This window comes from Bos indicus, chromosome 18 (assembly GCF_029378745.1).
Source record: "Bos indicus isolate NIAB-ARS_2022 breed Sahiwal x Tharparkar chromosome 18, NIAB-ARS_B.indTharparkar_mat_pri_1.0, whole genome shotgun sequence".
Taxonomy (NCBI): Eukaryota; Metazoa; Chordata; class Mammalia; order Artiodactyla; family Bovidae; genus Bos; species Bos indicus.
Genome location: NC_091777.1, coordinates 25,667,222 through 25,689,547, shown reverse-complemented (window position 1 = coordinate 25,689,547; position 22,326 = coordinate 25,667,222). Strand labels below are relative to the sequence as shown.

General features: G+C 50.1%; 2 protein-coding genes across 6 annotated transcripts in view; both read right to left on the bottom strand.

Moving 5' to 3' along the window:
• CPNE2 (copine 2) overlaps nucleotides 1-9,775 on the bottom strand; it is a 55,050-nt gene extending 45,275 nt beyond the window's left edge. The window contains exon 1 of the mRNA XM_070770606.1: nucleotides 9,572-9,775. The gene's annotated coding sequence lies outside the window, so the exon portion shown is untranslated. The remainder of the gene's footprint in view (nucleotides 1-9,571) is intronic.
• Nucleotides 9,776-17,557: 7,782 nt separating this feature from the next.
• Nucleotides 17,558-22,326, bottom strand: part of NLRC5 (NLR family CARD domain containing 5) — a 93,437-nt gene continuing 88,668 nt past the window's right edge. For 3 of the 5 annotated variants that reach the window (XM_070770601.1, XM_019979618.2, XM_070770600.1), the window contains 6 exons: nucleotides 21,922-22,005; nucleotides 21,763-21,834; nucleotides 21,425-21,508; nucleotides 19,935-20,018; nucleotides 19,529-19,612; nucleotides 17,558-18,581 (listed from right to left, as the gene is read on the bottom strand). In XM_070770601.1, coding sequence (XP_070626702.1) covers nucleotides 18,467-18,581; nucleotides 19,529-19,612; nucleotides 19,935-20,018; nucleotides 21,425-21,508; nucleotides 21,763-21,834; nucleotides 21,922-22,005 — 523 coding nt within the window. In that variant the 3' untranslated portion in view covers nucleotides 17,558-18,466. Of the gene's footprint in view, nucleotides 18,582-19,528; nucleotides 19,613-19,934; nucleotides 20,019-21,424; nucleotides 21,509-21,762; nucleotides 21,835-21,921; nucleotides 22,034-22,326 lie in introns of those variants that run through there. The other 2 variants (XM_070770602.1, XR_011561486.1) reach the window with 2 other exon arrangements.

Sequence of the window (22,326 nt, the reverse complement as noted above, 5' to 3'; positions counted from 1 at the left end):
CAAGACCCATACATATGCAGTCTACAAGACCCACTTCAGATCTGGATACACAAACAGACTGAAAGTGAGGGGATAGAAAAAGGTATTCCATGCGAACAGAAATCAAAGCTGGAATAGTAATAGGAATACTCGTGTCAGCCAAAATTGATTTTAAAATATTGTTATAAGAAACAAAGAAAAATACTACATAATGATCAAGGGATCAATCCAAGAAGATACAACAATTGTAAATGTATATATACCCAGCATAGGAGTATTTCAACTTATAAGGCAAATACTAATAGCCATCAAAGGAGAAATCAACAGTAACTGTGGGGGGACTTTAACATGCACTTACATCGGTGAACAGCTCATCCAGACAGAAAATCGATAAACAAACACAGACTTTAAATGGCATATTAGACCAGATGAACTTAATTCATATTTATAGAGTATTCCATCCCAAAGTAGCAGAATACACATTCTTCTCAAGTGCACACAGAACATTCTCCAGGATAGATCATATGCTGGGCCATAAAGCAAGCCTTGATAAATTTAAGAAAATTGAAATCATATCAAGCATCTTCCAACCATAACACTATGAGATTAGAAATGAACTATAAGAAAAAACCTGTAAAAACATAAACATGTGGAAGCTAAACAATATGGTACTAAATGACCAATGGGTCACTGAAGAAATCACAGAAGAAATTAAAAAAAAAAACCTAGAGACAATGAAAACAAAAGCATGATGATCCAAAACATGTGGGACACAGCAAAGGCAGTTGTAAGAGGGAAGTTTACAGCAACACAATCTCACCTCAGGAAACAAGAACACTGCCAAATAAACAACCTAAATTTACACCCAAAGCAACTAGAAAAAAAAGAACAAAGAAAACCCAAAGTTTAGCAGAAGGAACAATATCATGAAGATCAGAGCACAAATAAATGAAATAGAGATAAACAAAACAATAGAAAAGATCAGTAAAACTAAAAGTTTCTTTTAGTTTCTCTTTGAAAAGAGAAAATTGATAATCCTTTAGCCAGACTCATCAAGAAAAAAAAAGCAGGAGTGCTCAATAAAATCAGTAAAATCAGAAATGAAAAAGGAGAAGTTGCAATGGACATCACAGAAATACAAAGGGTCATAAGAGACTACTATGAGTAACTATACGCCAATAATATGGACAACCTAGAAGAAACGGATGAATTCTTAGAAGGATACAGTCTCCCAAAACTGAACCGGAAGAAACAGAAAACATGAAAGGTCAATCACAAGCATTGAAATTGAAACTGTGATTACAAAACTCCCAACAAACAAAAGTGCAGGACCAGACGGTTTCACAGGTGAGTTCCATGAAACATTTAGAGAAGAGTTAATACCCATCCTTCTGAAACAATTTCAAAAAATCACAGAGGAGGGACTTTCCTGGTGGTCCAGTGGCTAAGACTCCACGCTCCTAATGCAAGTGGCTCTGTTCAATCCCTGGTCAGGGAGCTAGATCCTATTAACACATGCCGCAACTGAGAGTCTACATGATATAACTAAAGATCTGAAGATCCTCCATCACACAACAAAGATCAAAGACCTGGCGCAGACAAATACACAAATATATATATACACACACACACATACATACACACACACACATACGTGTGTGTGTGTGTATATATGTGTGTGTAGTTAAATTGCAGACGAAGGAACATTCCTAAATTCATCTATAAAGCCACAATCACCATGATACTAAAACCAAAGATATCTCTCTCACACACACACACGATTATAGGCCAGTATCACTGAGACGCTTACTCCTTGGAAGGAAAGTTATGACCAACCTAGACAGCATATTCAAAAGCAGAGACATTACTTTGCCAACAAAGGTCTGTGTAGTCAAGGCTGTGGTTTTTCCTGTGGTCATGTATGGATGTGAGAGTTGGACTGTGAAGAAGGCTGAGCACTGAAAAATTGATGCTTTTGAACTGTGGTATTGGAGAAGACTCTTGAGAGTCCCTTGGACTGCAAGGAGATCCAACCAGTCCATTCTGAAGGAGATCAGCCCTGGAATTTCTTTGGAAGGAATGATGCTAAAGCTGAAACTCCAGTACTTTGGCTACCTCATGTGAAGAGTTGACTCATTGGAAAAGACTCTGATGCTGGGAGGGATTGGGGGCAGGAGGAGAAGGGGACGACAGAGGATGAGATGGCTGGATGGCATCACTGACTTGATGGATGTGAGTCTGGGTGAACTCTGGGAGTTGGTGATGGACAGGGAGGCCTGGTGTGCTGCGATTCATGGGGTTTCAAAGAGTCGGACACGACTGAGCGACTGATCTGATCTGATCTGATCACTGAAAAATATAGATGCAAAAATCTTCAACAAATACTAGCAAACTGAATCCAACAATACATTAAAAGGATCATATACCATATACCATCACCAAGTGGGATTTACCCCAGGGATGCAGGGATTTTTCAATATCCACAAATCAATCAGTGTGATATACCACATTAACAAACTGAAGAATAAAAACCATATGACCACCTCAAAAATGCAGAAAACACTTTTGATAAAATCCAACATTCATTTATGATAAAAACTCTCCAGAAAGTGAACAAAGAGGGACTATACCTCAGCTTAATAGAGGCCATATATGACAAAGCCACAACTAACATCATACTCAAAAGTAAAACCCTGAAAGATCAAGAATAAGACAAAGATGTCCACTTCCACCACTTTTATTCAACATAGCTTCGGAAGTCCTAGCCACGGCAATCAGAGAAATAAAAAAAGGAATCCAAATTAGGAGCAAAGGTAAACTGTCACTGTTTGCGGGTGACATGATACATTTGTTGTTGTTTTCCAGTTGTTAAGTCATGTCTGACTGCAAAATACCTAAAGATGCTACCAAAAAACTAGTAGAGCCCATCAGTGAATTTGGTAAAGTTGCACTATAAAAAATAATACAAATCTGTTGCATTTCTATACAGTAAAAGCAAAAGATCAGAAAGAGAAATTAAGGAAACAATCTTATTTACCACTGCATCAAAAAGAAGAAAATACCTAAGAATAAACCTACCTAAGGAAACAAAAGACCTGAGCTCTGAAAACTAAAACACTGATGAAAGAAACTGAAGATAACACAAACAGATGGAAAGATATACCATATTCTTGGATTGGAAGAATCAATACTGCCAAAATGACTATAGCACCCAAGGTAATCTAGAGATTCAATGCAATCCCTATCAAATTACCAATGGCATTTTTTGCAGACTTAGAAGAAAAAAATCTTAAAATTTGTGTGGAAACACAAGACTCTGATAATCGAAAGCAATCTTGAGAAAGAAAAACTGAGCTGGAGGAATTGGGCTCCCTGACTTCAGAATATACTGTAAAGCTGCAGTGATCAAAACAGTATGGTACTGGCACAAAGACAGACTTACAGATCAATGGAATAAGATAGAAAGCCCAAAAATAAACCCATGCAGCTATGGCCAACTAATCCATGACAAAAGGAGACAAGAATATAATGGAGAAAAGACAGGCTCTTCCATAAGTGGTGCCAGGAAAACTGGACAGCGACATGTAAAATAATTCTTTTACATCATATACAGAAATAAAATAAAAATCAATTAAAGACCTAAATCTAAGACTGATACTATAAAACTCTTAGAGGAAAACATAGGCAGAATGCTTTTTGACAAAGTAATATTTTTTTTGATTCATCCCCTAGAGTAATGAAAATAAAAACAAAAACAAACAAATGGGACCTAATTAAATTTAAAAAATTATGCATAGCAAAGGAAACCATAAACAAAACAAAAAGACAGAATGGGAGAAAATATTTGCAAATGATGCTACCAACAAGGGATTAATTTCTAAAATATACAAACAGATTATGCAGCTCAATATCAAAACAAATAACCCAATCAAAAAATAGATCTAAACAGACATTTCTCCAAAAAAAAGATGTACACATGGTTAAAAAGTACATGAAAAGATGCTAAACATTGCTAATTATTAGACAAATGCAAATCAAAACTACAATGAGGTATCACCTCACACCAGCCAGGCCATCATCAAAAAGTTTACAAACAACAAATGCTGGAGAGGATGTGGAGAAAAGGGAATCCTCCTACACTGTTGGTGGGAATGTAAACTGGTACAGACAGTTAAGCTATTTCAAATCCTGAAAGATGATGCTGTGAAAGTGCTGCACTCAATATGCCAGCAAATTTGGAAAACTCAGCAATGGCCACAGGACTGGAAAAGGTCAGTTTTCATTCCAATCCCAAAGAAAGGCAATGCCAATGAATGCTCAAACTACCACACAATTGCACTCAGCTCACACGCTAGTAAAGTAATGCTCAAAATTCTCCAAGCCAGGCTTCAGCAATACATGAACTGTGAACTTCCTGATGTTCAAGCTGGTTTTAGAAAAGGCAGAGGAACCAGAGATCAAATTGCAACATCCGCTGGACCATGGAAAAAGCAAGAGAGTTCCATAAAAACATCTATTTCTGCTTTATTGACTATGCCAAAGCCTTTGACTGTGTGGATCACAATAAACTGTGGAAAATTCTGAAAGAGATGGGAATACCAGACCACCTGACCTGCCTCTTGAGAAATCTGTATGCAGGTCAGGAAGCAACAGTTAGAACTGGACATGGAACAACAGACTGGTTCCAAACAGGAAAAGGAGTACGTCAAGGCTGTATATTGTCACTGTGCTTATTTAACTTCTATGCAGAGTACATCGTGAGAAACACTGGGCTGGAAGAAGCACAAGCTGGAATCAACACTGCCAGGGGAAATATCAATAACTTCAGATATGCAGATGACACCACCCTTATGGCAGAAAGTGAAGAGGAACTCAAAAGCCTCTTGATGAAAGTGAAAGAGGAGAGTGAAAAAGTTGGCTTAAAACTCAACATTCAGAAAACGAAAATCATGGCATCCGGTCCCATCATTTCATGGGAAATAGATGGGGAAACAGTGGAAAGTGTCAGACTTTATTTTTTTGGGCTCCCAAATCACTGCAGATGGTGACTGCAGCCATGAAATTAAAAGACGCTTACTCCTCGGAAGGAAAGTTATGACCAACCTAGATAGCATATTCAAAAGCAGAGATATTACTTTGCCAACAAAGGTTTGTCTAGTCAAGGCTATGGTTTTTCCTGTGGTCATGTATGGATGTGAGAGTTGGACTGTGAAGAAAGCTGAGAGCCGAAGAATTGATGCTTTTGAACTGTGGTGTTGGAGAAGACTCTTGGGAGTCCCTTGGACTGCAAGGAGATCCAACCAGTCCATTCTGAGGAGATCAGCCCTGGGATTTCTTTGGAAGGAATGATGCTAAAGCTGAAACTCCAGTACTTTGGCTACCTCATGTGAAGAGTTGACTCATTGGAAAAGACTCTGATGCTGGGAGGGATTGGGGGCAGGAGAAGGGGACGACAGAGGATGAGATGGCTGGATGGCATCACTGACTCGATGGACGTGAGTCTGGGTGAACTCCGGGAGTTGGTGATGGACAGGGAGGCCTGGTGTGCTGCGATTCATGGGGTCGCAGAGAGTCGGACACGACTGAGCGACTGAACTAACTAACTAGCCGCCACTACAGAGAACAGTATGGAAGTTCCTTAAAAAAACTAAAAGTAGAACGACCACATGATCCTATCCTATTACTATCATTCACAGCAACAGGGATGGACCCAGAGATTATTACAGTAAGTGAAGTAAGTCAGAGAAACACAAATATCATGTATCACTTAAATGTAAAATATTTTAAAAGGTTATACAAATGAACTTATTTACAAAATAGAAATAGACTTTGCAAACAAACTTACCAAAGGGGAAAGGTGTGGCAGTCGGGGGTGGGGGGAGATGGATAAATGAGGAGGTTGGGATTAACACATACACACTACCATATGTAAAACAGATAATCAACAAGGACCTATTGTATAGCACAAGGAACTCTACTCAATTTTCTGTAATAACCTATATGGGAAAATAATCTGAAAACGGACGGATACATGTATAACTGAATCACTTTGCTGTACACTTGAAACTAACACAATACGATAAATCAACTATAATATAAAATAAAAAGTTTGTTAAAGTCTGTGAATAAACAAATCATACCTAAAACAGTAAATAAACCCTTGACATATTATGCTATTATAAAACATTGTTGAGGAACGAATAGATGGCTACATGATGAGAAAAGCCTTCCTGCATGGCAGGGAGCCAAAGGCACTGGTGGAAACCTGGGCAAAGCCCTCTTTCGTTTACAAGCCCTTTCATAGCTGCCTTTAAGAACCATGTGAAGAAAGCAAAGGAAGAGCTCCTAATGCAAAGTTCCTGCATGTCTAGATGAAGAAACTGAGGCCAGAGAGATTAAAAAATGTGGCCCAGGTCACCTGGAGGATGGGTGACTCTCCCCAGAACACCCCAGATCCCTGAGTCTGCAGACCATGACCCACCCAGGTCAGCAGCTGCCATGCCCTCCTCCCCCAGATCCCAGGGTCAATCAGTGCTGGATGAATCTCACCTCTCCCAGACTCACACCTTTCCCTTCCCCCAGGCCAGCGCTTGCTCCTCCTCCATCGGCAGGGCCACCGCCCTCAGATACCGCCCCAGCACTCAGCACAGTGAGACAAGGATCTTCCCAGAGTCCCCAGAGGGTGAGCTCTGGACTCTTCCGAGTTCCATGACCCAACATCACAGACCCATTCAACAAGGAGGGGCAGACTGAGCCATCTCTCCAACAGCGACCGAGCACCTGTAAGTGCAGGGAAAATGCCCTGAATAGGATGGACGTAAGATGCCCGTGTCGTCCCTGGAGCTGACCCGATGGGGAGGAGGGCAGAGAACAAGCTGACATACACACACCACCCCCGCCCCCCCAGAGGAGGGGAGAGAGTGGCCAAGAGCCCAAGAAAAACTAGGCAAGGTGATGCAATAGTGAGGGAGGGATCAGCAGCCAGTCGTTTCATCTCGGTGCGGGTGGAGAAATGCTCCAGGCCATGGGCCTGCAGAGCCCTTGGCTTCACCACAGAGCAGAGGCCGGGTTGCCCAGCAAAGGGAGGGGACACTGGTCTGGAAGCCCTGAGGTGCCGTGGGACTTCAGGAAGCCTTGAATCCCCTTGGGACTCGCATCCTCCCTCTGGGGAACGGGGGCAGGCCATGATTCATCTTCTCCACCTGCTGCCTTCCCAGATCCTAGGGTGACCTGGCCTCCCAGCTCCCAAAGAGCCCACCCTGTGTCCCGTGGTGGTGGTAGAGGGGGAGCAGGCAGGAGGGGAAGGAACCCTGCCCCCTTTCTGAGGCCATATTCTCCCAGCTGGAGAGGGCTGGATTCCTGAAGTGACCACCCTGCAAGTATTTGAGGAGGGGAGAGCATCAGGCAGATGGGACCCCGGCGTCAGCTGATGGCTTCTCAGACCTTGCCTGGTGACCTGCTCCTGCGGGAACTCCTAGAGAACGTTCTTCTGCTTTCCATCACCCATTAGAGCCCTGGGAGGCCGGCCCAAGGTGGGGGAAATGGGACCACCCCACCGGATGTACCACCCCCCCCATGGTGCTCTCTTCAGCCTATTGGCCCCTTCCTGCTCAGGACCGGCCCCTGGAATAGCCTAAAAGTCTGCCATCTGGATTCTGAGGCTTCTCTCTCCAGGAAGAAGGTGGGAGAGAGAAGAGCCGAGCTGGCCTGAAAAAATCCCAGAAGGAATCCTCAAATCAGCAACCCACATCAGGCTTACTAATATTCCCATAACCATGATAACCACGGTTAACGTTAACCCAGCACTTATTACAGACAGCCACCGCGCTGGCGCATGAGCCCTCTGTTGTCGAATTTAATCCTCACGGCTTCCTTTCGAGAACAATACAATCACCCTTAAAAGATTATAAAGGTGTAGAGTAGTGCTCTCACTACTTTACTGGTACAGAAACTGAGGGTCTCTCTCCGACCCTCTTCTTACATCCCTAAGTTTTTAAATTTTATGGCCTCTGGGAAGAAGGTCCCATGACCACCAGTGCACCCAACTTTGCGGAACACCTGCCCCCTGCCCCCAGTTCTAGTCTCCCAGCAGCCGGGTAAACTGGATTGAGTCATATTTTGCTTCATTTTACCACCGGAAAAGCCCTTAAGCCTTAGGAGTGGCAAGGCACCTAAAAAGGGACAGGGCAGAGGGCCAGAACCCAAGAATCCACTTTCTTAGCCCACGATTCTTTCCACAGAGCAAACTGCCTGGATGACCCTCTCACTCGGGCCAGCTCTCTCACGTGCCTGGGGCATTCCCACTCTGGGCTCCACATCAAGGTACTGCAATAAAACCACTCTTTATGTTTACACCCTGCCTCTGTACACATAGACTAGAGACAATCCGCCCATTTTACAGATGATGACCTGGAGACTCAGAGGGAAGGTCTCAGCCAGGGTCCCACTGCTGGCTAGGTGTTCAGACCCAGGTCTCCCCAGCTCCCCATGAGGGCTGGTCAGAGGCAGCTGCAGCTGCCGAAGGTTACAACCTGGCTCCTCCCCCCAATGACTGAAGCTGTGGGTACCCCAAGAAACCGAAAAAGTTCCCCATCCCTCAGTGACAGCTGACATTCCTAGGGGAGCAAAAACTAAGGGTCAGTGGGGCAATTCTCCACCCCCTCGTCACTTCCCCCGCCACGTAACAGGGCCAGAGGGAGTCCCAAACAGCAAGAACCACCTCCACCTGGCTACCAGAGCCCTGAGTTCCACCTGTGACCTTGGGCAAATCACAAATCACAGCCCCCTTTGAAGGAGCCCCTTCCCCAAAGAGGCTTGTCCAAAGAGGCTGGGGGATGGAATAGGAAGAGGAAAGTCAGAGCCCTCTATCTTTTCAAAGAAACAGCGCTGCGGGGAGACGGGGACCTGGAAGGAAGAAAGGGTCTTGCTCTTTTTCCACGCTTCCTCCCTCCCCGCCCCCCTCTCCAAACACACAGGTGCCAGACAGCTTTTACGAAAAAACTAGTTTGCAAACACACTCCGACTTCTGGGAAGGTGCCCAGTTCCACTCCCTCTCTTTACTTCCCCTTCCCCGGCAGGGAGCTGATTCTCTAGCAGGTCCCACGGGCTGCGGGAGGAGGCGGGGGTGGTGGGCCCGGGTGGGAGCAGGGCAAAAGTTGGCGAGGAGCGCCCCGAGCCTGCCCCGAACCAGCCTGACTCCAAGACTTCCGCAGCTGCGGCGGTGGCGGGACTCCACCTTCCCGACGCCCCCCCTTCCTCCCAGGGTCCTCGGGCGAGGTAGGAGGGTGCGGACGCGGCTGGGCTCGGACCCCGGAGGGCACCTCCGTTCTCCCGGCACCCTGCCCTCGGCATCCCCGCGGTCCGGGAAGACGCCAGGGCGCCCCCGCGTGGCCGGGTCGGAGCTGAGTCACCGAAACGCAGGAGTCTGGATGCGAGCCCGTGGCAGGGGCTTTGGGCTCCGCAGCCCCTCGAAGCCGAACCCAGCTTCCTTCCAGCTCGCCACTGTCTCCAGAAGCCAAGCCCCCAGGCCGAACTTGAGCCCTCGCGCCACGGGCCCCAGCCCGCCCCTTTGCCCGCCAGGGCCCCCGCTCACCGCGGGTCCGGCGGGCGCCGCTCCCCGTCACCGCGCGGCTGCCGCTCCCTGTGCTCCGGGCCACTGGGGCATCCCAGGGCGCTCCCCTGCTCGGCCGAGCCCGTGGGCGCGGGACGGGCTCAGGGCGCTGCCCCTGCGGCCATGGCCAGCTCGCGTGCGCTCCCAGCCGCTAGCGGTCCGGTCCTCCTCCCGGGCCGGGCGGGCGGGCGGCGGCGGCGTTGGCTGCGGCTCGGGCTCCTCCCTCGGCCGAGGAGGGGGGCGGGCGTGGGGCGGGAAATGGGAGGTGAGGCGGGCGCTTCCTGGAGGGGCGAGCGCTCCCACGGGCGGAGCGGGGGCTCTGTCCCGCCCGCCGCCGGTGGTTCGGACACCGCGGCTGGCGCGCCCTGGTGCTCGGGGCTCCCAGCGCCTCGGGGCTCCGTGGGTTCGAGGCGGGGATCCCAGGATCCGAACGTTCGAGGCTGGAATCCGAGGGTCCTAACGTTGCCCGCTAGGACTCCGCGGATCGGAACGCGAGGCGGCTCGCACTCGCCCCAGGCCGGCCTCGTCCGAGCTGCGGGCACCTCTGAGTTGCCTGCACTGTGCGCCCGGGTCCGAGGGTGGGCTCTGCCCGGGCCTGCGGGGCCGTAGGGCGCCGCCTGCTGCCTCGACCCCAAGGGCTGTTGGACTCAACGCTGCGCCCTCGGGGGATGCACCACGGGGTTTGGTTCTGGGCTGTACTGACAGCACTGAGATCGCCGTGTTTTCTCTCCACCCCTCCCCTTTTTTCTTTTTTTCTTAGTAAAAGAGCTCGGCGTTTTCTTGTCGCCGCCAGGGACGTGGAAGATGACACATACCACACATACGTATTTCTCTGACAGAGACAATGGGATAAAGACAGTTCGAACGGTGCCTGGGACTAGGCAGCGGGAGGGCGACTAGGCGGGCCCCTGAGAGCCTGGCGCCCAGTCCATCCTTCGGCGGTGGCCCTCTTTCCCCTATAAGAGGCACTGATTTCGCGCTACAGGTCAATCGACAGTATTTCCGTGCCTGCTCCCCCGCCCCTCTCCCCAGTCCAGTGCTCCAGACAGGAGCCTCATTTAACCAAACTGTGGAGGACAGGTCTCCGGACCTCAAGTCCACTTCCAAAGCCCTTGGCGCCAGGGCTCAGGGACTGGAGTTAACCCGGAGCACTTAGGTTGTGAGTTTTCCATTCCAGGCAGGCGAGGGTTAACTGGGAGACTCACGCTGCAGCCAGCGAGCCTCCCTCCACGTCTGAGTCACTGGCACTTTGCAGCCTTAGAGGGCGGCTGTTAAACAGCCCCAGGGCTCTGAGCTTTGTTCTCTGCCTGCCTGCTCCCCCATCCATCCTTCTTTCCTACAAACTCTCTCCTCTTTCTAACACCTAAAAGTCCTCAAAGCCCTCAGCCCAGCTGTGGGGCAAACCAATCCAGAATCATTCTTAGACCCAGCTGCAGCCCCTCTTCCTCCAGGAAGCCTTTTCTGATTGATCTGACCCCTAGAGTCCCTCTCCTGTCCTTGCTCCAGAGCAGAAGAGTCAGGCTCTGGGATGGATGGTGGTGATTCCAAGCTGAGAGTCCCTTCCCTCAAGGTGCTCACCTCTCAGAGGCAAGACCATGGCCCAGGCAATCATACTACTGTATGAAAAGTACAAAGGGAACTTCCCTGGTGGTGCAGTGGCTAAGCCTCTGCACTCGAGTGCAGGGGGCCCCAGGTTCGATCCTCGGTCAGGGAACTAGATCCCACAAATAAGAATTCCTGTGCCTCAACTAAGGATCCCACATGCCACAAAGAAAATCAAAGATCCTGAGTGCTGCAACTAAGACCTGGCTTAGGCTAATTAGTTAAAAAGTATAAAATTATAGTGATGGTTACACATCTGTAGATATATTCAAAACCACTGACTTGTATACTTTAAAGAGGTGAATGTTATAACATGTGAATTATATCTCACTTTTTAAAAAAAATGTCAGGAATTAGGAGAGCATAGAGGTCAGTTGTTTAAGGCCAACTGTCCATCATGGTGGATTCTACAGTCTGTCTTTGATCCACACACAATGCAGGGCTGTTACTACAAAATGTTGAAGTCTTTTCTTGCCCTGATAGAGACTTCTCTGTGCATAGTTGGGAAGCCTCTATTTCCCTAAAAAGGGCTGATAGAAGGGGGGGTGTGTCCACGTGCACCTATGGCTCGTGGATTAGACTGACCTGAAGCAGCACCACCTGTGTCGGAGGCCCTGGCTGGCCTCAGGTGTGTGTAAGCAGGGTGAGAGCGTGTCCAGTAATCTACACTACCTCTTAAATCACCCCAGGCATCATCATCTCTCATGGCTCTGGAGGCCTGCTGGCTCAACTAGGGCAGTTCTTGCTCAGGATTTCTCACAGATTTGCAGTCAGGCCATGGCCAGGCCTGGAGTTACCTAGAAGTTTTCTTACACATTTATCTGGCAATCGATGCTGGCTGCCAGCTGGGACTGCAGCTGGAACACCTGCCTGTGACCCTTCCATGTGGCCTGGGCTTCCTCGTAGCATGGCAGCTGGGTTCCAAGTGCGAGTATCCAAGGGAACCAGGTGGAAGCCTTATTATCTTTTATACAATTCAGCTTTGGAATTCGTATAACGTCACTTCAACTATAGTCACTGGCTCCTTCCATAGGCCCCGCCTTGAGGTGAGAGGAGTTTTTAGGAATCATCTTTATCTTTAGGTAGAGTATGTGGGAGGGGAGATATTATGGTGACCATCTTTGGAAAATACCATCAGCCCACAAAGGGGGTTGATGTGGAGACACATTAGTTATAGAGACATCCCACTCCAGGATCTCATTGAGAGGTGGGTGTGGCTCACCCCACTCCTACATCTCAGGCACGGAGTTGTGGCCCCCGGTTTGAATTCCAGCCTGTCCAGTGACCGCCTAGGTGAGATCACTCAATCCTCTGGGCCTCAGTTTCCTCCTCTGTAAAATGGAAGGACAGAGTTAGTATCTGGTGTCTAGCCTGGTACCAGGCATGCCTGGACAACGGGGCTAGCCTGTTGTTATTACTACTTTTAAGATCCAGGGTTGTAGTCACTCTAATACAGAGATATCTCCTTCTAGGGTCAGGATGCCCAGGACTGCCCCCACTTCCTCGGGCTCGCCCTTTATTCGGTCCCAGACATGCCCATCAGCCCAGGTCTTGTCCTGCAGTGTGCAAGTGTGTGCAGGGGTGGGGACTACGGGCACCAAAGACTGAGGATTCTGGCCTCCAAGACTCAACCTGAGGACCCCATCTGGCCTTCCTTCTCTAGTGAAAGTTCCTCTTCTGTCACCTCCTCCTCAGGGCAAAGGTCAATTTCTGGGCAGCCAGGGCAGGGCTGGGGCTGGTGTGGGATGAGCAACAAGGTGTGGCTTCCAAAGGCCGAAGGGAGGGGTGGGGGGGTGAGGGCCCCAGCTCTGGAGCACACTGGGTGGGGGTGGGCTGCTGCGCTGGGGTGGCTGAGGGAAGGAAGACCAGCTGCCCCGGGCCCAGTCCTGGGAGGATCTTTGCCAAACCAGCCACTGCAAGGTCTCATCCAGGAAGCTCCGGATGTGTCCAGATGGCACACACAGTTCTGTCTGGGGCCACCGCCCTCAGGCCTGGCCTTGGCCACATAAGGGTGCGGCTGAAGGCCAGAGGCAACGCTAGCAGGTCATAGAGCCCCCGTGCCTTCCTAGGGCCCTTCTCTTTGAGGAGCACACACAGACCCCAGCCAGGGCCGCCCCAAAGTCCTCCCTCCTTAAATGCTCCAAATTTGGAATTGGAGCTCCCCTAAATACTTGCTGTGTGACTTTGGGCACCTCTTGTGCGTCTCTGGGCCTCATGTGTAAAATGGAGGACATCGTCACGGAGACTGTGGCTAAGGGTCTAGAGGAGTTTCCAGAGGGTGAAGTCCTACAGAACTCTCACCAGGAGGGGCAGCCAGCCAAGGATTCAGACCCCACCTGAGGGGGTGCATCGAGGAGGCATCAGGTCATCTTGGCACCTGGAGAAAGTAGGCCCTTGTGCTTTGCCTCATTTTGCTCATGCCCTCACTAAACAGATGCAGAAACTGGGGCAGCGCCTGTGGGATTCAGAGTCGCCAAATTTGAAAGTTGTGAAGAGAGTAGATCCTAAGAGTTCTCTCAAGGAAAAAACATTTTTTTCTTTTATTTGTATCTATAGGAAATGATGATGTTAATAAACTTAGCATGGTAATCATCTCACAATGTAGGTGTTCATAAGTCATTTTATCATATATTTTAAATTTATACAGGGCATGCGTGCTCAGTCGTGTCCGACTCTTTGCAACCCCATGGACCGTAGCCCACCAGGTTCCTGTGTCCATGGGATTTCTTGGACAGAGATTGGGTTGCCTGGAGTGGGTTGCCATTTCCTCCTCCAGGGGATCTTCCAGACCCAGGGATCGAACCTACATCTCCTGCATTAGCAGGCAGATTCTTTACCCCTGAGCCACCTGGGAAGCCCTAAACTTATACAGTGCTATGTGTCAATTATATCTCAATAAACTGTAAAGAAAACAAACAAACAAAAAAGTTGTAAAGACCCAGGTTCAACTCCTGGCGCTACCATTTACTAGCTTTCACACCCAATGCTTACTAGGCTGCCTTTGGGCAAACTAGGAAGAATCTCTGGGTCTCAGTGTCCTCTTCTGGGGAAGGAGGGTCACCAGGATCTAACAGGACAAGACAAGGAGCATACATGCAAAGGTTTACCTCGCCTGAGGGGCAGCGTACTCTAGTGGGTCGCCAATGTGGCTGCACATCAGAATCACCTGTGGAGCTTTCGAAGTACGGCTCCATTCTTAGGAGGGAGGCTAACAAGCTCCTCAGGTGATTCTAACATGCAGTCCGGCTCGAGATCCACTCACTGGTCTGTGGTTTTACTCAGTGCAGCCAGCAGCACTGACATCACTCAGGTGCTTCTTAGAAATGCAGAATCCCAGGCCCCGCCCCAGACCTGCTGAATCAGAATTTGCAAGTTACTGAACTCCTCAGACGGTTCAGTGCACACGACGGTGTCTGTAACAGTGATTTTGTTTTAAGCTCGAGAGGTACTGGCTTGTAGCGTGAACTTCAGACACGTGTTTAGCAGAAGGATGGAGGGGGCAATTTGGGAGGATTTGAGACCTAAGGGAGTGGGAAAGGGCGATTCTGTGACTCCCTTCAGAAAGGCAGTCTGTAAAACCATAGGATGGAGGCCAAGAGACAAAGTAGCAAAATGAGCTGATCCTAGCCTTGCAGTTAAACCTGGGAACTCACCAGCCTGGTCCATTCTTCATGAGAAGACTCAGGCACAGAAACGCGGAGCACCTTTTTAGTACATGTGCTCTGGAGTGAGCACATGGAGCACCATTTTGATTACTGGCCCAGAGCCTTAAGTTTCTTTGAGTTTTATCTGCTTTCATTTATCTGTTTAAACTGAGGCTTACTTTGGGAAGGAAAGAGACAGGGAGACTGGATCTCATCAGTGTGGGGTAGAAAAATAGTCCCAGCCGGGAAACAAGTTGGTTTCGGGAAAGGTAGTTTCTTTTTTTTAAACCAAGTGAGTGTGCTTCATCGCTCAGTCATGTCTGATTCTTTGCAACCCCATGGACTGCAGCCCACCAGGCTCCTCCATCCATGGGGATTCTCTAGGCAAGAACACTGAAGTTGCTATGCTCCAGGAAACCAAGTGTGGCCATTTTAAAAATATTTATTTATTTGGCTGCTTTGGGTCTTAGGTTGTGGCACGCGGGCTCAGTAATTGTGGTGCATGGGCTAAGTTGCCCCATGGCATATGGGATCCTAGTTCCCCAACCAGGGATGGCACCTGGGCCCCCTGCATTGGAAGGAAGATTCTTAACCACTGGACCACCAGGGAAGCCCCCGGAGAGTAAGTTTTTTAGTAAAATGAGCATCGTGACTGTCCCTGACGTCAGCCTGGGTAGCTCTTCAGGGCTGACAGTGCTGAGGTTTATTTCAGGGCATTTGCTGCAAGTTTCTTGGAGTTTAGAACTTGGACAGGGACACGACTGAGCGACTTCACTTTCACTTTTCACTTTCATGCGTTGGAGAAGGAAATGGCAACCCACTCCAGTGTTCTTGCCTGGAGACTCCTGGGGACGGAGGAGCCTGGTGGGCTGCTGTCTATGGGGTGGCACAGAGTCAGACACGACTGAAGCGACTTAGCAGCAGCAGCAAAGGGGAAAGAAGAAGGGAAAACGAGCAGCAAATGAAGAGTGGCTCTGAGCTCTGGTTTCTGCTTGGTGTGCAACCCACCTGGCCTGGAGCTTTCGATCCAGGCTGTTCCTTCCTCAGCTGTGACCTCCATGGTCAAGGGCTCCTCAGGCTTTGAGGAATTTATCCTCCAGTCTTGGACAAAAGGAGAAGGCAGTACAAACCCCCTCAGTGTGAAGGTGCACCATGATGGCCTTGGGGTCATTTCCCAGAAGGGAAAGACTAACTGGGGCTCAAGGTTTCCAGGTAAGCTTCTTGAATCTTCTACCTGCCCACCCTTTCCCCCATAAGCAGGCTGCTGGCCCCACTCCAAGCCAGGGTGCCCTGATCCTGGCCCTGCCCAGACTTCTTGTATTGACTGACTAATGCTGACTCCAGGCAAGTATTCTTGCCTGGAGTCCCAGTGTAAGGTCTGGGTGCTTGGCACTTTGGCCAGAGGACTTTCTCCTCCCACTTGGTGGGGGACCAAGGACAACATGACGGATGGCAAAGGTCCAGGACGGAGCCATCCAGGTGAATCACAAGCCGGCTGGGACATCTCAGGTTCCCAAGCCAGGCGGGAACAGCCTCCAGCATCACCACCTAACTTCTGGATACAGCGGTGAAGCACTCTCAGGACTTGCCAGTGGGCCAGCCTGCCCTCCAGTGGGGCTCATCAGTAACTGCACCCTCCCTGCTTCACTTTTGACAAGGGACTGCAGCTCTGGATGAAGGCTCCCCAGATATCAACTTGTTCAACCTACAGGTGGGTGATGGACAGGGGGTGCTCTCCACCTGCCACTTCAGACACCTCTCCACTTCATATGACATTCAGCCCTAAAGGGGGTATGTAATGAATGAGCATGTAACAGATACTTTCTTCATTCTAGGGACTCTGTGTTCTTGCTCCCTGATCCCTCCAAAAGTCCTGGGAGGCCAGGGGTGTTACTCACACGTAAAGGATCAGTTCCTGGCCTTGAGGGCTAGTGGCAAGGGGTCAAGTCACATTCCTTTCCATGCCCATCTGACTTCCAACGCCATATTCTTAATGTACCACCTGCCTGTGGAAACCTTTTAGCCAGGAGTTCCTAGGCTCTTACCAGGTCCAGGCAAGTAGCAAGAGGGAGGGGAGTGCTGGGCATGGTGACAAACTAAGGGACGTGCACCACATCTAAAGGACACACTCAGATGTCCCCAGCAGATTACTCTTGAGTAGGAATGCTGGACTAGCACCTAAGAGAAACTGAAAGGTAAATCGGGGGTATGAGTTCCCAATTTAAAATATCCACAAATCAGAGAAGAGTGTAGATATATCGCAAGCCAAACAAAGACTGTTTTTAACACTAGGAGCTTTTACAATAGCCTTATGGTACAGGTAAGCTTGGGCTTCCCTGGTAGCTCAGATGGTAAAGAATCGGCCTGCAATGTAGGAGACCGGGGTTCGATCTCTGGGTTGGGAAGATCCGCTGGAGAGGAAATGGCAACCCACTCCAGGGTTCTTGCCTGGAGAATTCCATGGACAGAGGAATCTGGCAGGCTACAGTCCATGGGGTCGCAAAGAGTCAGACACGACAGGTAAGCTCTGGAGAGAGGAGGTGACTTACCTGTGATCACATGACCATGACAGGGTCTGGACCTGACCCCGTGTCTCCTGACTCCTGGGCTCATCTCAGTGTGTTTCTCTGTGTTCTGGCTGCTCTCCAGGCCCCAGGGTGTGGTGTGAACCATTTCTGACTTTGGCTAGGTGGTAGAACACATCAGACTAGAGACTAGAGGCTGGAAGATCACCCACATTTATTGGTTGAACTAGGCTTACAGTGCAGCAGGACCACCCTTGGCCGCTCTTGGAAGTAATGCGGACGCATGTAGCCGGCAGCCCCTGGGCGCTTGTGCAGATTGCGCTGAGGTAGTGGCTGGATCCAGTGGTCTTTCCTGACGGTCTTGACAGTCCCTGCCCCCTGCACCCTTAGGCCTAGCTTCGTCCCTTACACCACACAGACTGGGCCCGCCCAAGGTCATGCTGGCACGACCTGGAGCTGAGCCCAAAGTCCTTGGAAATTAAGGGAGAGGGGGTGATCCAGTTTACAGATGGGAAAACTGAGACTTGAGGCAGGAAGACACTCATTCAGAAGCCTCATGGCTAAATCCCTGGCTTGTCAGTGCTTGGACAGTCTCCCCAGCCCATTCTGGGCAGAAGATGGTCCCTGGTTTAGCTGCTCTGGAAATGCAATTTATAAATACAGATTTGGTCTTAAAAAGTAATAAATTAGATCTTGTACCCGCCTGAGGGAATATATGGCACAAGACCTGGACATTTGTCACGTCTCATATATGCACCACCCATCACATGCAGTGCCGGGACGCATGCCATCGACCCCCAGGCCACGTTTCAGGTATCGTGCAAGGTCACATGGAATGTCGCCACGTGTGACCTTCCACATCACACACCACACCATGACACGCTCATTTTGCTTCATGTTCCTGACTGGTCATGCATGTCCCAAGGGATGTAGGGTAGTCATACTCCGCTCTTTGTCACCAAAAATGTCCTCCCTGAAGACTGTTGCAGGAAAAGTGTGTTTCTCCCTCTTGATCCAGGGACAGCCAGCTTTTTTCATGAGCCCTCTATCCTCATGGATGAAAACTGGCATCACTCGGCTGGATTCAAAGGGACTTGAGGGCACCATCAGGTACCCCGAGGGATGACCTGTGGCTGGTTGTCAAAGAAAGCAAAGTCCAGCCTGGGCTCCTGGTTCTGCAGATGCTGGGCCATGTCCGGGGGAATACGGTTATTCCAGAGGCTGCCGGACACAGAGACAGACACTTAGCACTGGGCGCTGCTCACTTACCCTCTTCTCTCTGCCCTCTGTCCTACCTACAGATGGGGAAACTGAGGCTCCAAAGAGGAAGAGCTGCTGTCAGAGTTAGGTGGCAGGCAAGAGCAGGTGGAAGGCCAGCATGGCTGCCTTCGGGAGATGGTATCCCCCACGCTCACCCTAACTTCTTCCACTCCATTTTTTTTTTTTTTTTTTTTGCTGCACTTTGCAGCATGCAGGATCTTAGTTCCTGGACCAGGGATTGAACCTGTGCCCCCTGAAGTGGAAGCATGGAGCTGTAACTACTGGATTACCAGAGAAGTCCCCTCCACTTTCTTCCCCAGAAGCTAGCCTCTTCCCCAGAGCCATGCTCATATGACACATTGTATAAATGAGAAAAAAGCTCCCCTTCTTTATGACACCACTTCCATTGTCTGAAACTGTTGTAATATATTGAGTTTTATAGACAGAGACACTTCACTACCACTAGGAATGTAATACTTCTACTACGTGAGTGGTGTCCCTTAGATGCTGTGCCCTGGTGCAGTACACAACCTGTACAACTGGCCCTGATTCCAGCTACCATGTTATGTGCTTACTATGTGCCTGGCATTGTGCTCGGGGCTTAATCTGATCATTTAGTCTGCAGAGCAGCTCTCGGAGGTAGATACTATCATTACTGCCATTTTACAAATGAGGAAACTGAAACTCAAAGAGGTTGAGTTATTGATGTGAAATTACACAGTTGGTAACTGACAGAGCTGGGGTTTGATCCAGGTCTGCTTGCTGCCAAATCCCTGATGAGTGGGTCCAAGTCTCCTTTGATAACCCCCAATCCAGGTCCTGCCTCCTCCTACAGGAAGTCCTCTTACACTGAAGGGCTGGTGTGCTCACCCCACCCCCACCAGCCCTGCCCCCACAAGCCCTGTTACCGAATGACTTGGATGCCAGATCCCTGTGCCAGCCCTTCAGCCAGGAGCCAGGCTCCATAAGCTGTGATCTGATTTTTCTCCAGGCTTCCGGATGGACAACAAAGGGAAAGAGATTGACATGAGATGGGGAGGGGATGGCCTAGGGGCCTTCTCTATGTCTCTTCCCCGGGGCAAGGCTGGGGGACACAGGCTCCCCACACATCTGCTTAGAGAACTCAACATTCAGCAGTCCAGTGGGAAGGCTGAAGACTGGGACACAGGAGAGCTAATGGACAAAGTGGGGAAGTCCAGGAGGGCTTCCTGGAGGCAGGGGCCTGACCCAGTGGCCTCCTGGCTTTCCCCAGGACACAGGGCCCGCTTTGGTCCTCTCACTCCTTTCTGGCTTCCCCAAATGTGCCCATCATACTCCATTCTCTTCAGCCGGCCCATCTGCGGCAGGACCCGGGCCAGCTCAGCAGCTGCCTCATCCCCGAGCAGATTCCAGGACAGCCTGCAGGGTGGGGAGGGGTCCAAAAGTCAGCAGAAGAAGAGCCGTGAGGGGGAGACAAGGTGGCAATGGGGAGGGCTAGGGGGTGCTGTGCAGGCACCAGAGAGGTGCCTGATGGGGACCTGTGTGCCCTCCCTGAAGACTGTACCAGGCACAGAGGGCTCCTCCCTACTCCCCCAACCCCATTCCCGAGCTGGTCATCCCACAGGAACCCAGACAGCTTAGGAGCTGGCTGTCCTGAGAGTTCAGGACACGTGACTGTGGAAACATCAGGATCTAAGCTTCCACCATGCACCTGCCTCCCTCCTGACTTTGCCACATCCATGCACCACCTGTATTATTATTTGTTTCACATTCTTCTTTAAATCAGTCCTCTATCCCCTCTTTTATTCACTTTAAGAAATTCATCTTCAGAAACATCTATCACTACTATGAATGAGAAGCCTGTGTTGGGGACCCTAAACAGAAAGTAGTCACAAGGATAGCAAGAGGGCAAACAATGGCATTCACTCCTAACTGGAACCTGGGTCCTTCCGGAAGTGCTGACCCTGTAGTCTGCCCCCTGCTGGCTAAAAGGGGCAATCACCCGTGTTGGGTGAGTTAGCACTGATCTGAGACTTTCTCTTTGTTGTATAAAGAAATGAGAAGAATTAAAATCTTCAGGATGCAAGCCTAAAATCTTATAAAATCTTATTTAAGGAAATCGCATTTTCTTCTGCCATGCTCAGGGGTCCAGGTTGGCCCTGGCAGTCTAGTTTATCTCTGAGGCAATACTGCCAGGCCCCAAGGTCCAAGCACCTCTGATTGCCAAGGGAGAGGTGGACACAGTCAGGGGGAAGGTCAGGGGGCCTGCTGGTTCAGTCACTCTTCACTACCAACAGGTGGTTTGAAAATCAAGACTCCATCAACCAGGTGGGGTGGTCCATCCAGATGCCTCCCAAAGGGAGAGTCAGGGGGAATGGTCCTGACCATCTAGCTCATCTCCATCTGGTCCACCTTCCCTTCCACCCTCCTTAGCTGGGGAAACAGGGGGAGAGGCTGAATGGCTTAGAGCAGGGGTCCCCAGCCTCCGGGATCTAATGCCTGATGATATGAGGTGGAGCTGATATCATAATACAAATAAAGTGTACAATACATGTAATGTGCTTGAATTATCCTGAAACCATCCCCTGCCAACCCCCACAGTCCATGGAAAACTTGTCTTCCAGAAAATTGGTCCCTGGAGCCAAAAAGGTTGGGGACCTTTGTCCCCAACAACACTTGCAGCTCAAGTGTTAAAGCTTCTTCGAGACGAGGTTTGAGCAAGAATGACCTTCCCCATGCAAGACGGGAAGGTCTCCAGGGAGGAAGGAACCAGGCCCCCAGGTGGCTGCTCTTCCCAGCTCTGGGCTAGCCCCCCAAGCACTCACGTGATTTCTTCCAGGGCCAGACAGAGCACGAAGCTGGCGGCGAGGGGCTTGGCGGTCTGGTTGTCAATCTCACACGACACCAGGCTAGAGAGAAGAAGGGGATGGGATGGAGGTGTCTGAGTCAGGGGTGCCCCAGCCTGCAATCAGAGCAGGAGGGAGCAGAGTGGCTAGGGGCTGGAACATGCTGGGAGTCTTAAGAAAGTGCCCCCCCCTTTTTTGTCCCAGGCTCCCCCTACACCTGAGGTCTCTGTCACTTCGAAAGCCTTCCCAGATGTCAAGTTCAGCCAAAGAAGGGCTGCCTGCCACAGCACCCCAGCTGGTCAGAGCAGGCTACTTACTCAAGCTTCCGGAGCACTGGGAACCCCTGATGGAAATGCGGGACCCCTCCAGCCAGGCTGTTCTCTGCCAAGCTGCAGGGCAGGGGAGATAGCCTTGAGAAGAAGCCCCAGACCCTCCCCGGCCTGTCCCTCTGCCCAGGTTCCAGGGCACCTACTCACCTGATCTCTTCCACGTGTGGGCATCCATCCAGGGCCTGGCCCAGACTCAGCACCCCCTCTGGGCTCAGATGGCTGGATGGCAGGCTGGGGAAAGGGAAGGGGTGAGGGCAGCCTGGAGGGGCAGGTATGGGGATTGGGAGGGGCTGGATCCCCCCAGCCTCAGCCTGTCTCAGGCTGCACTGCTAGACCTTAGACCCTCTCTGGGTAACTGCCACCCCAACCCCCCTCCCCCAACACAGGACATGGGTGGGTATCAAGGGGCCCTGGCTTTGGGATCTGAGATCCCAAGTTCAAGGCCTGGCTCCTCCATGTATGAATAGGGTAATAGGGTAAGCTTTCCATACTTCCCCTGGCTTTAGTTCCCTTGCCTGGAAAATGGAGCCGGTAGAAATCGCGGTCTCACAG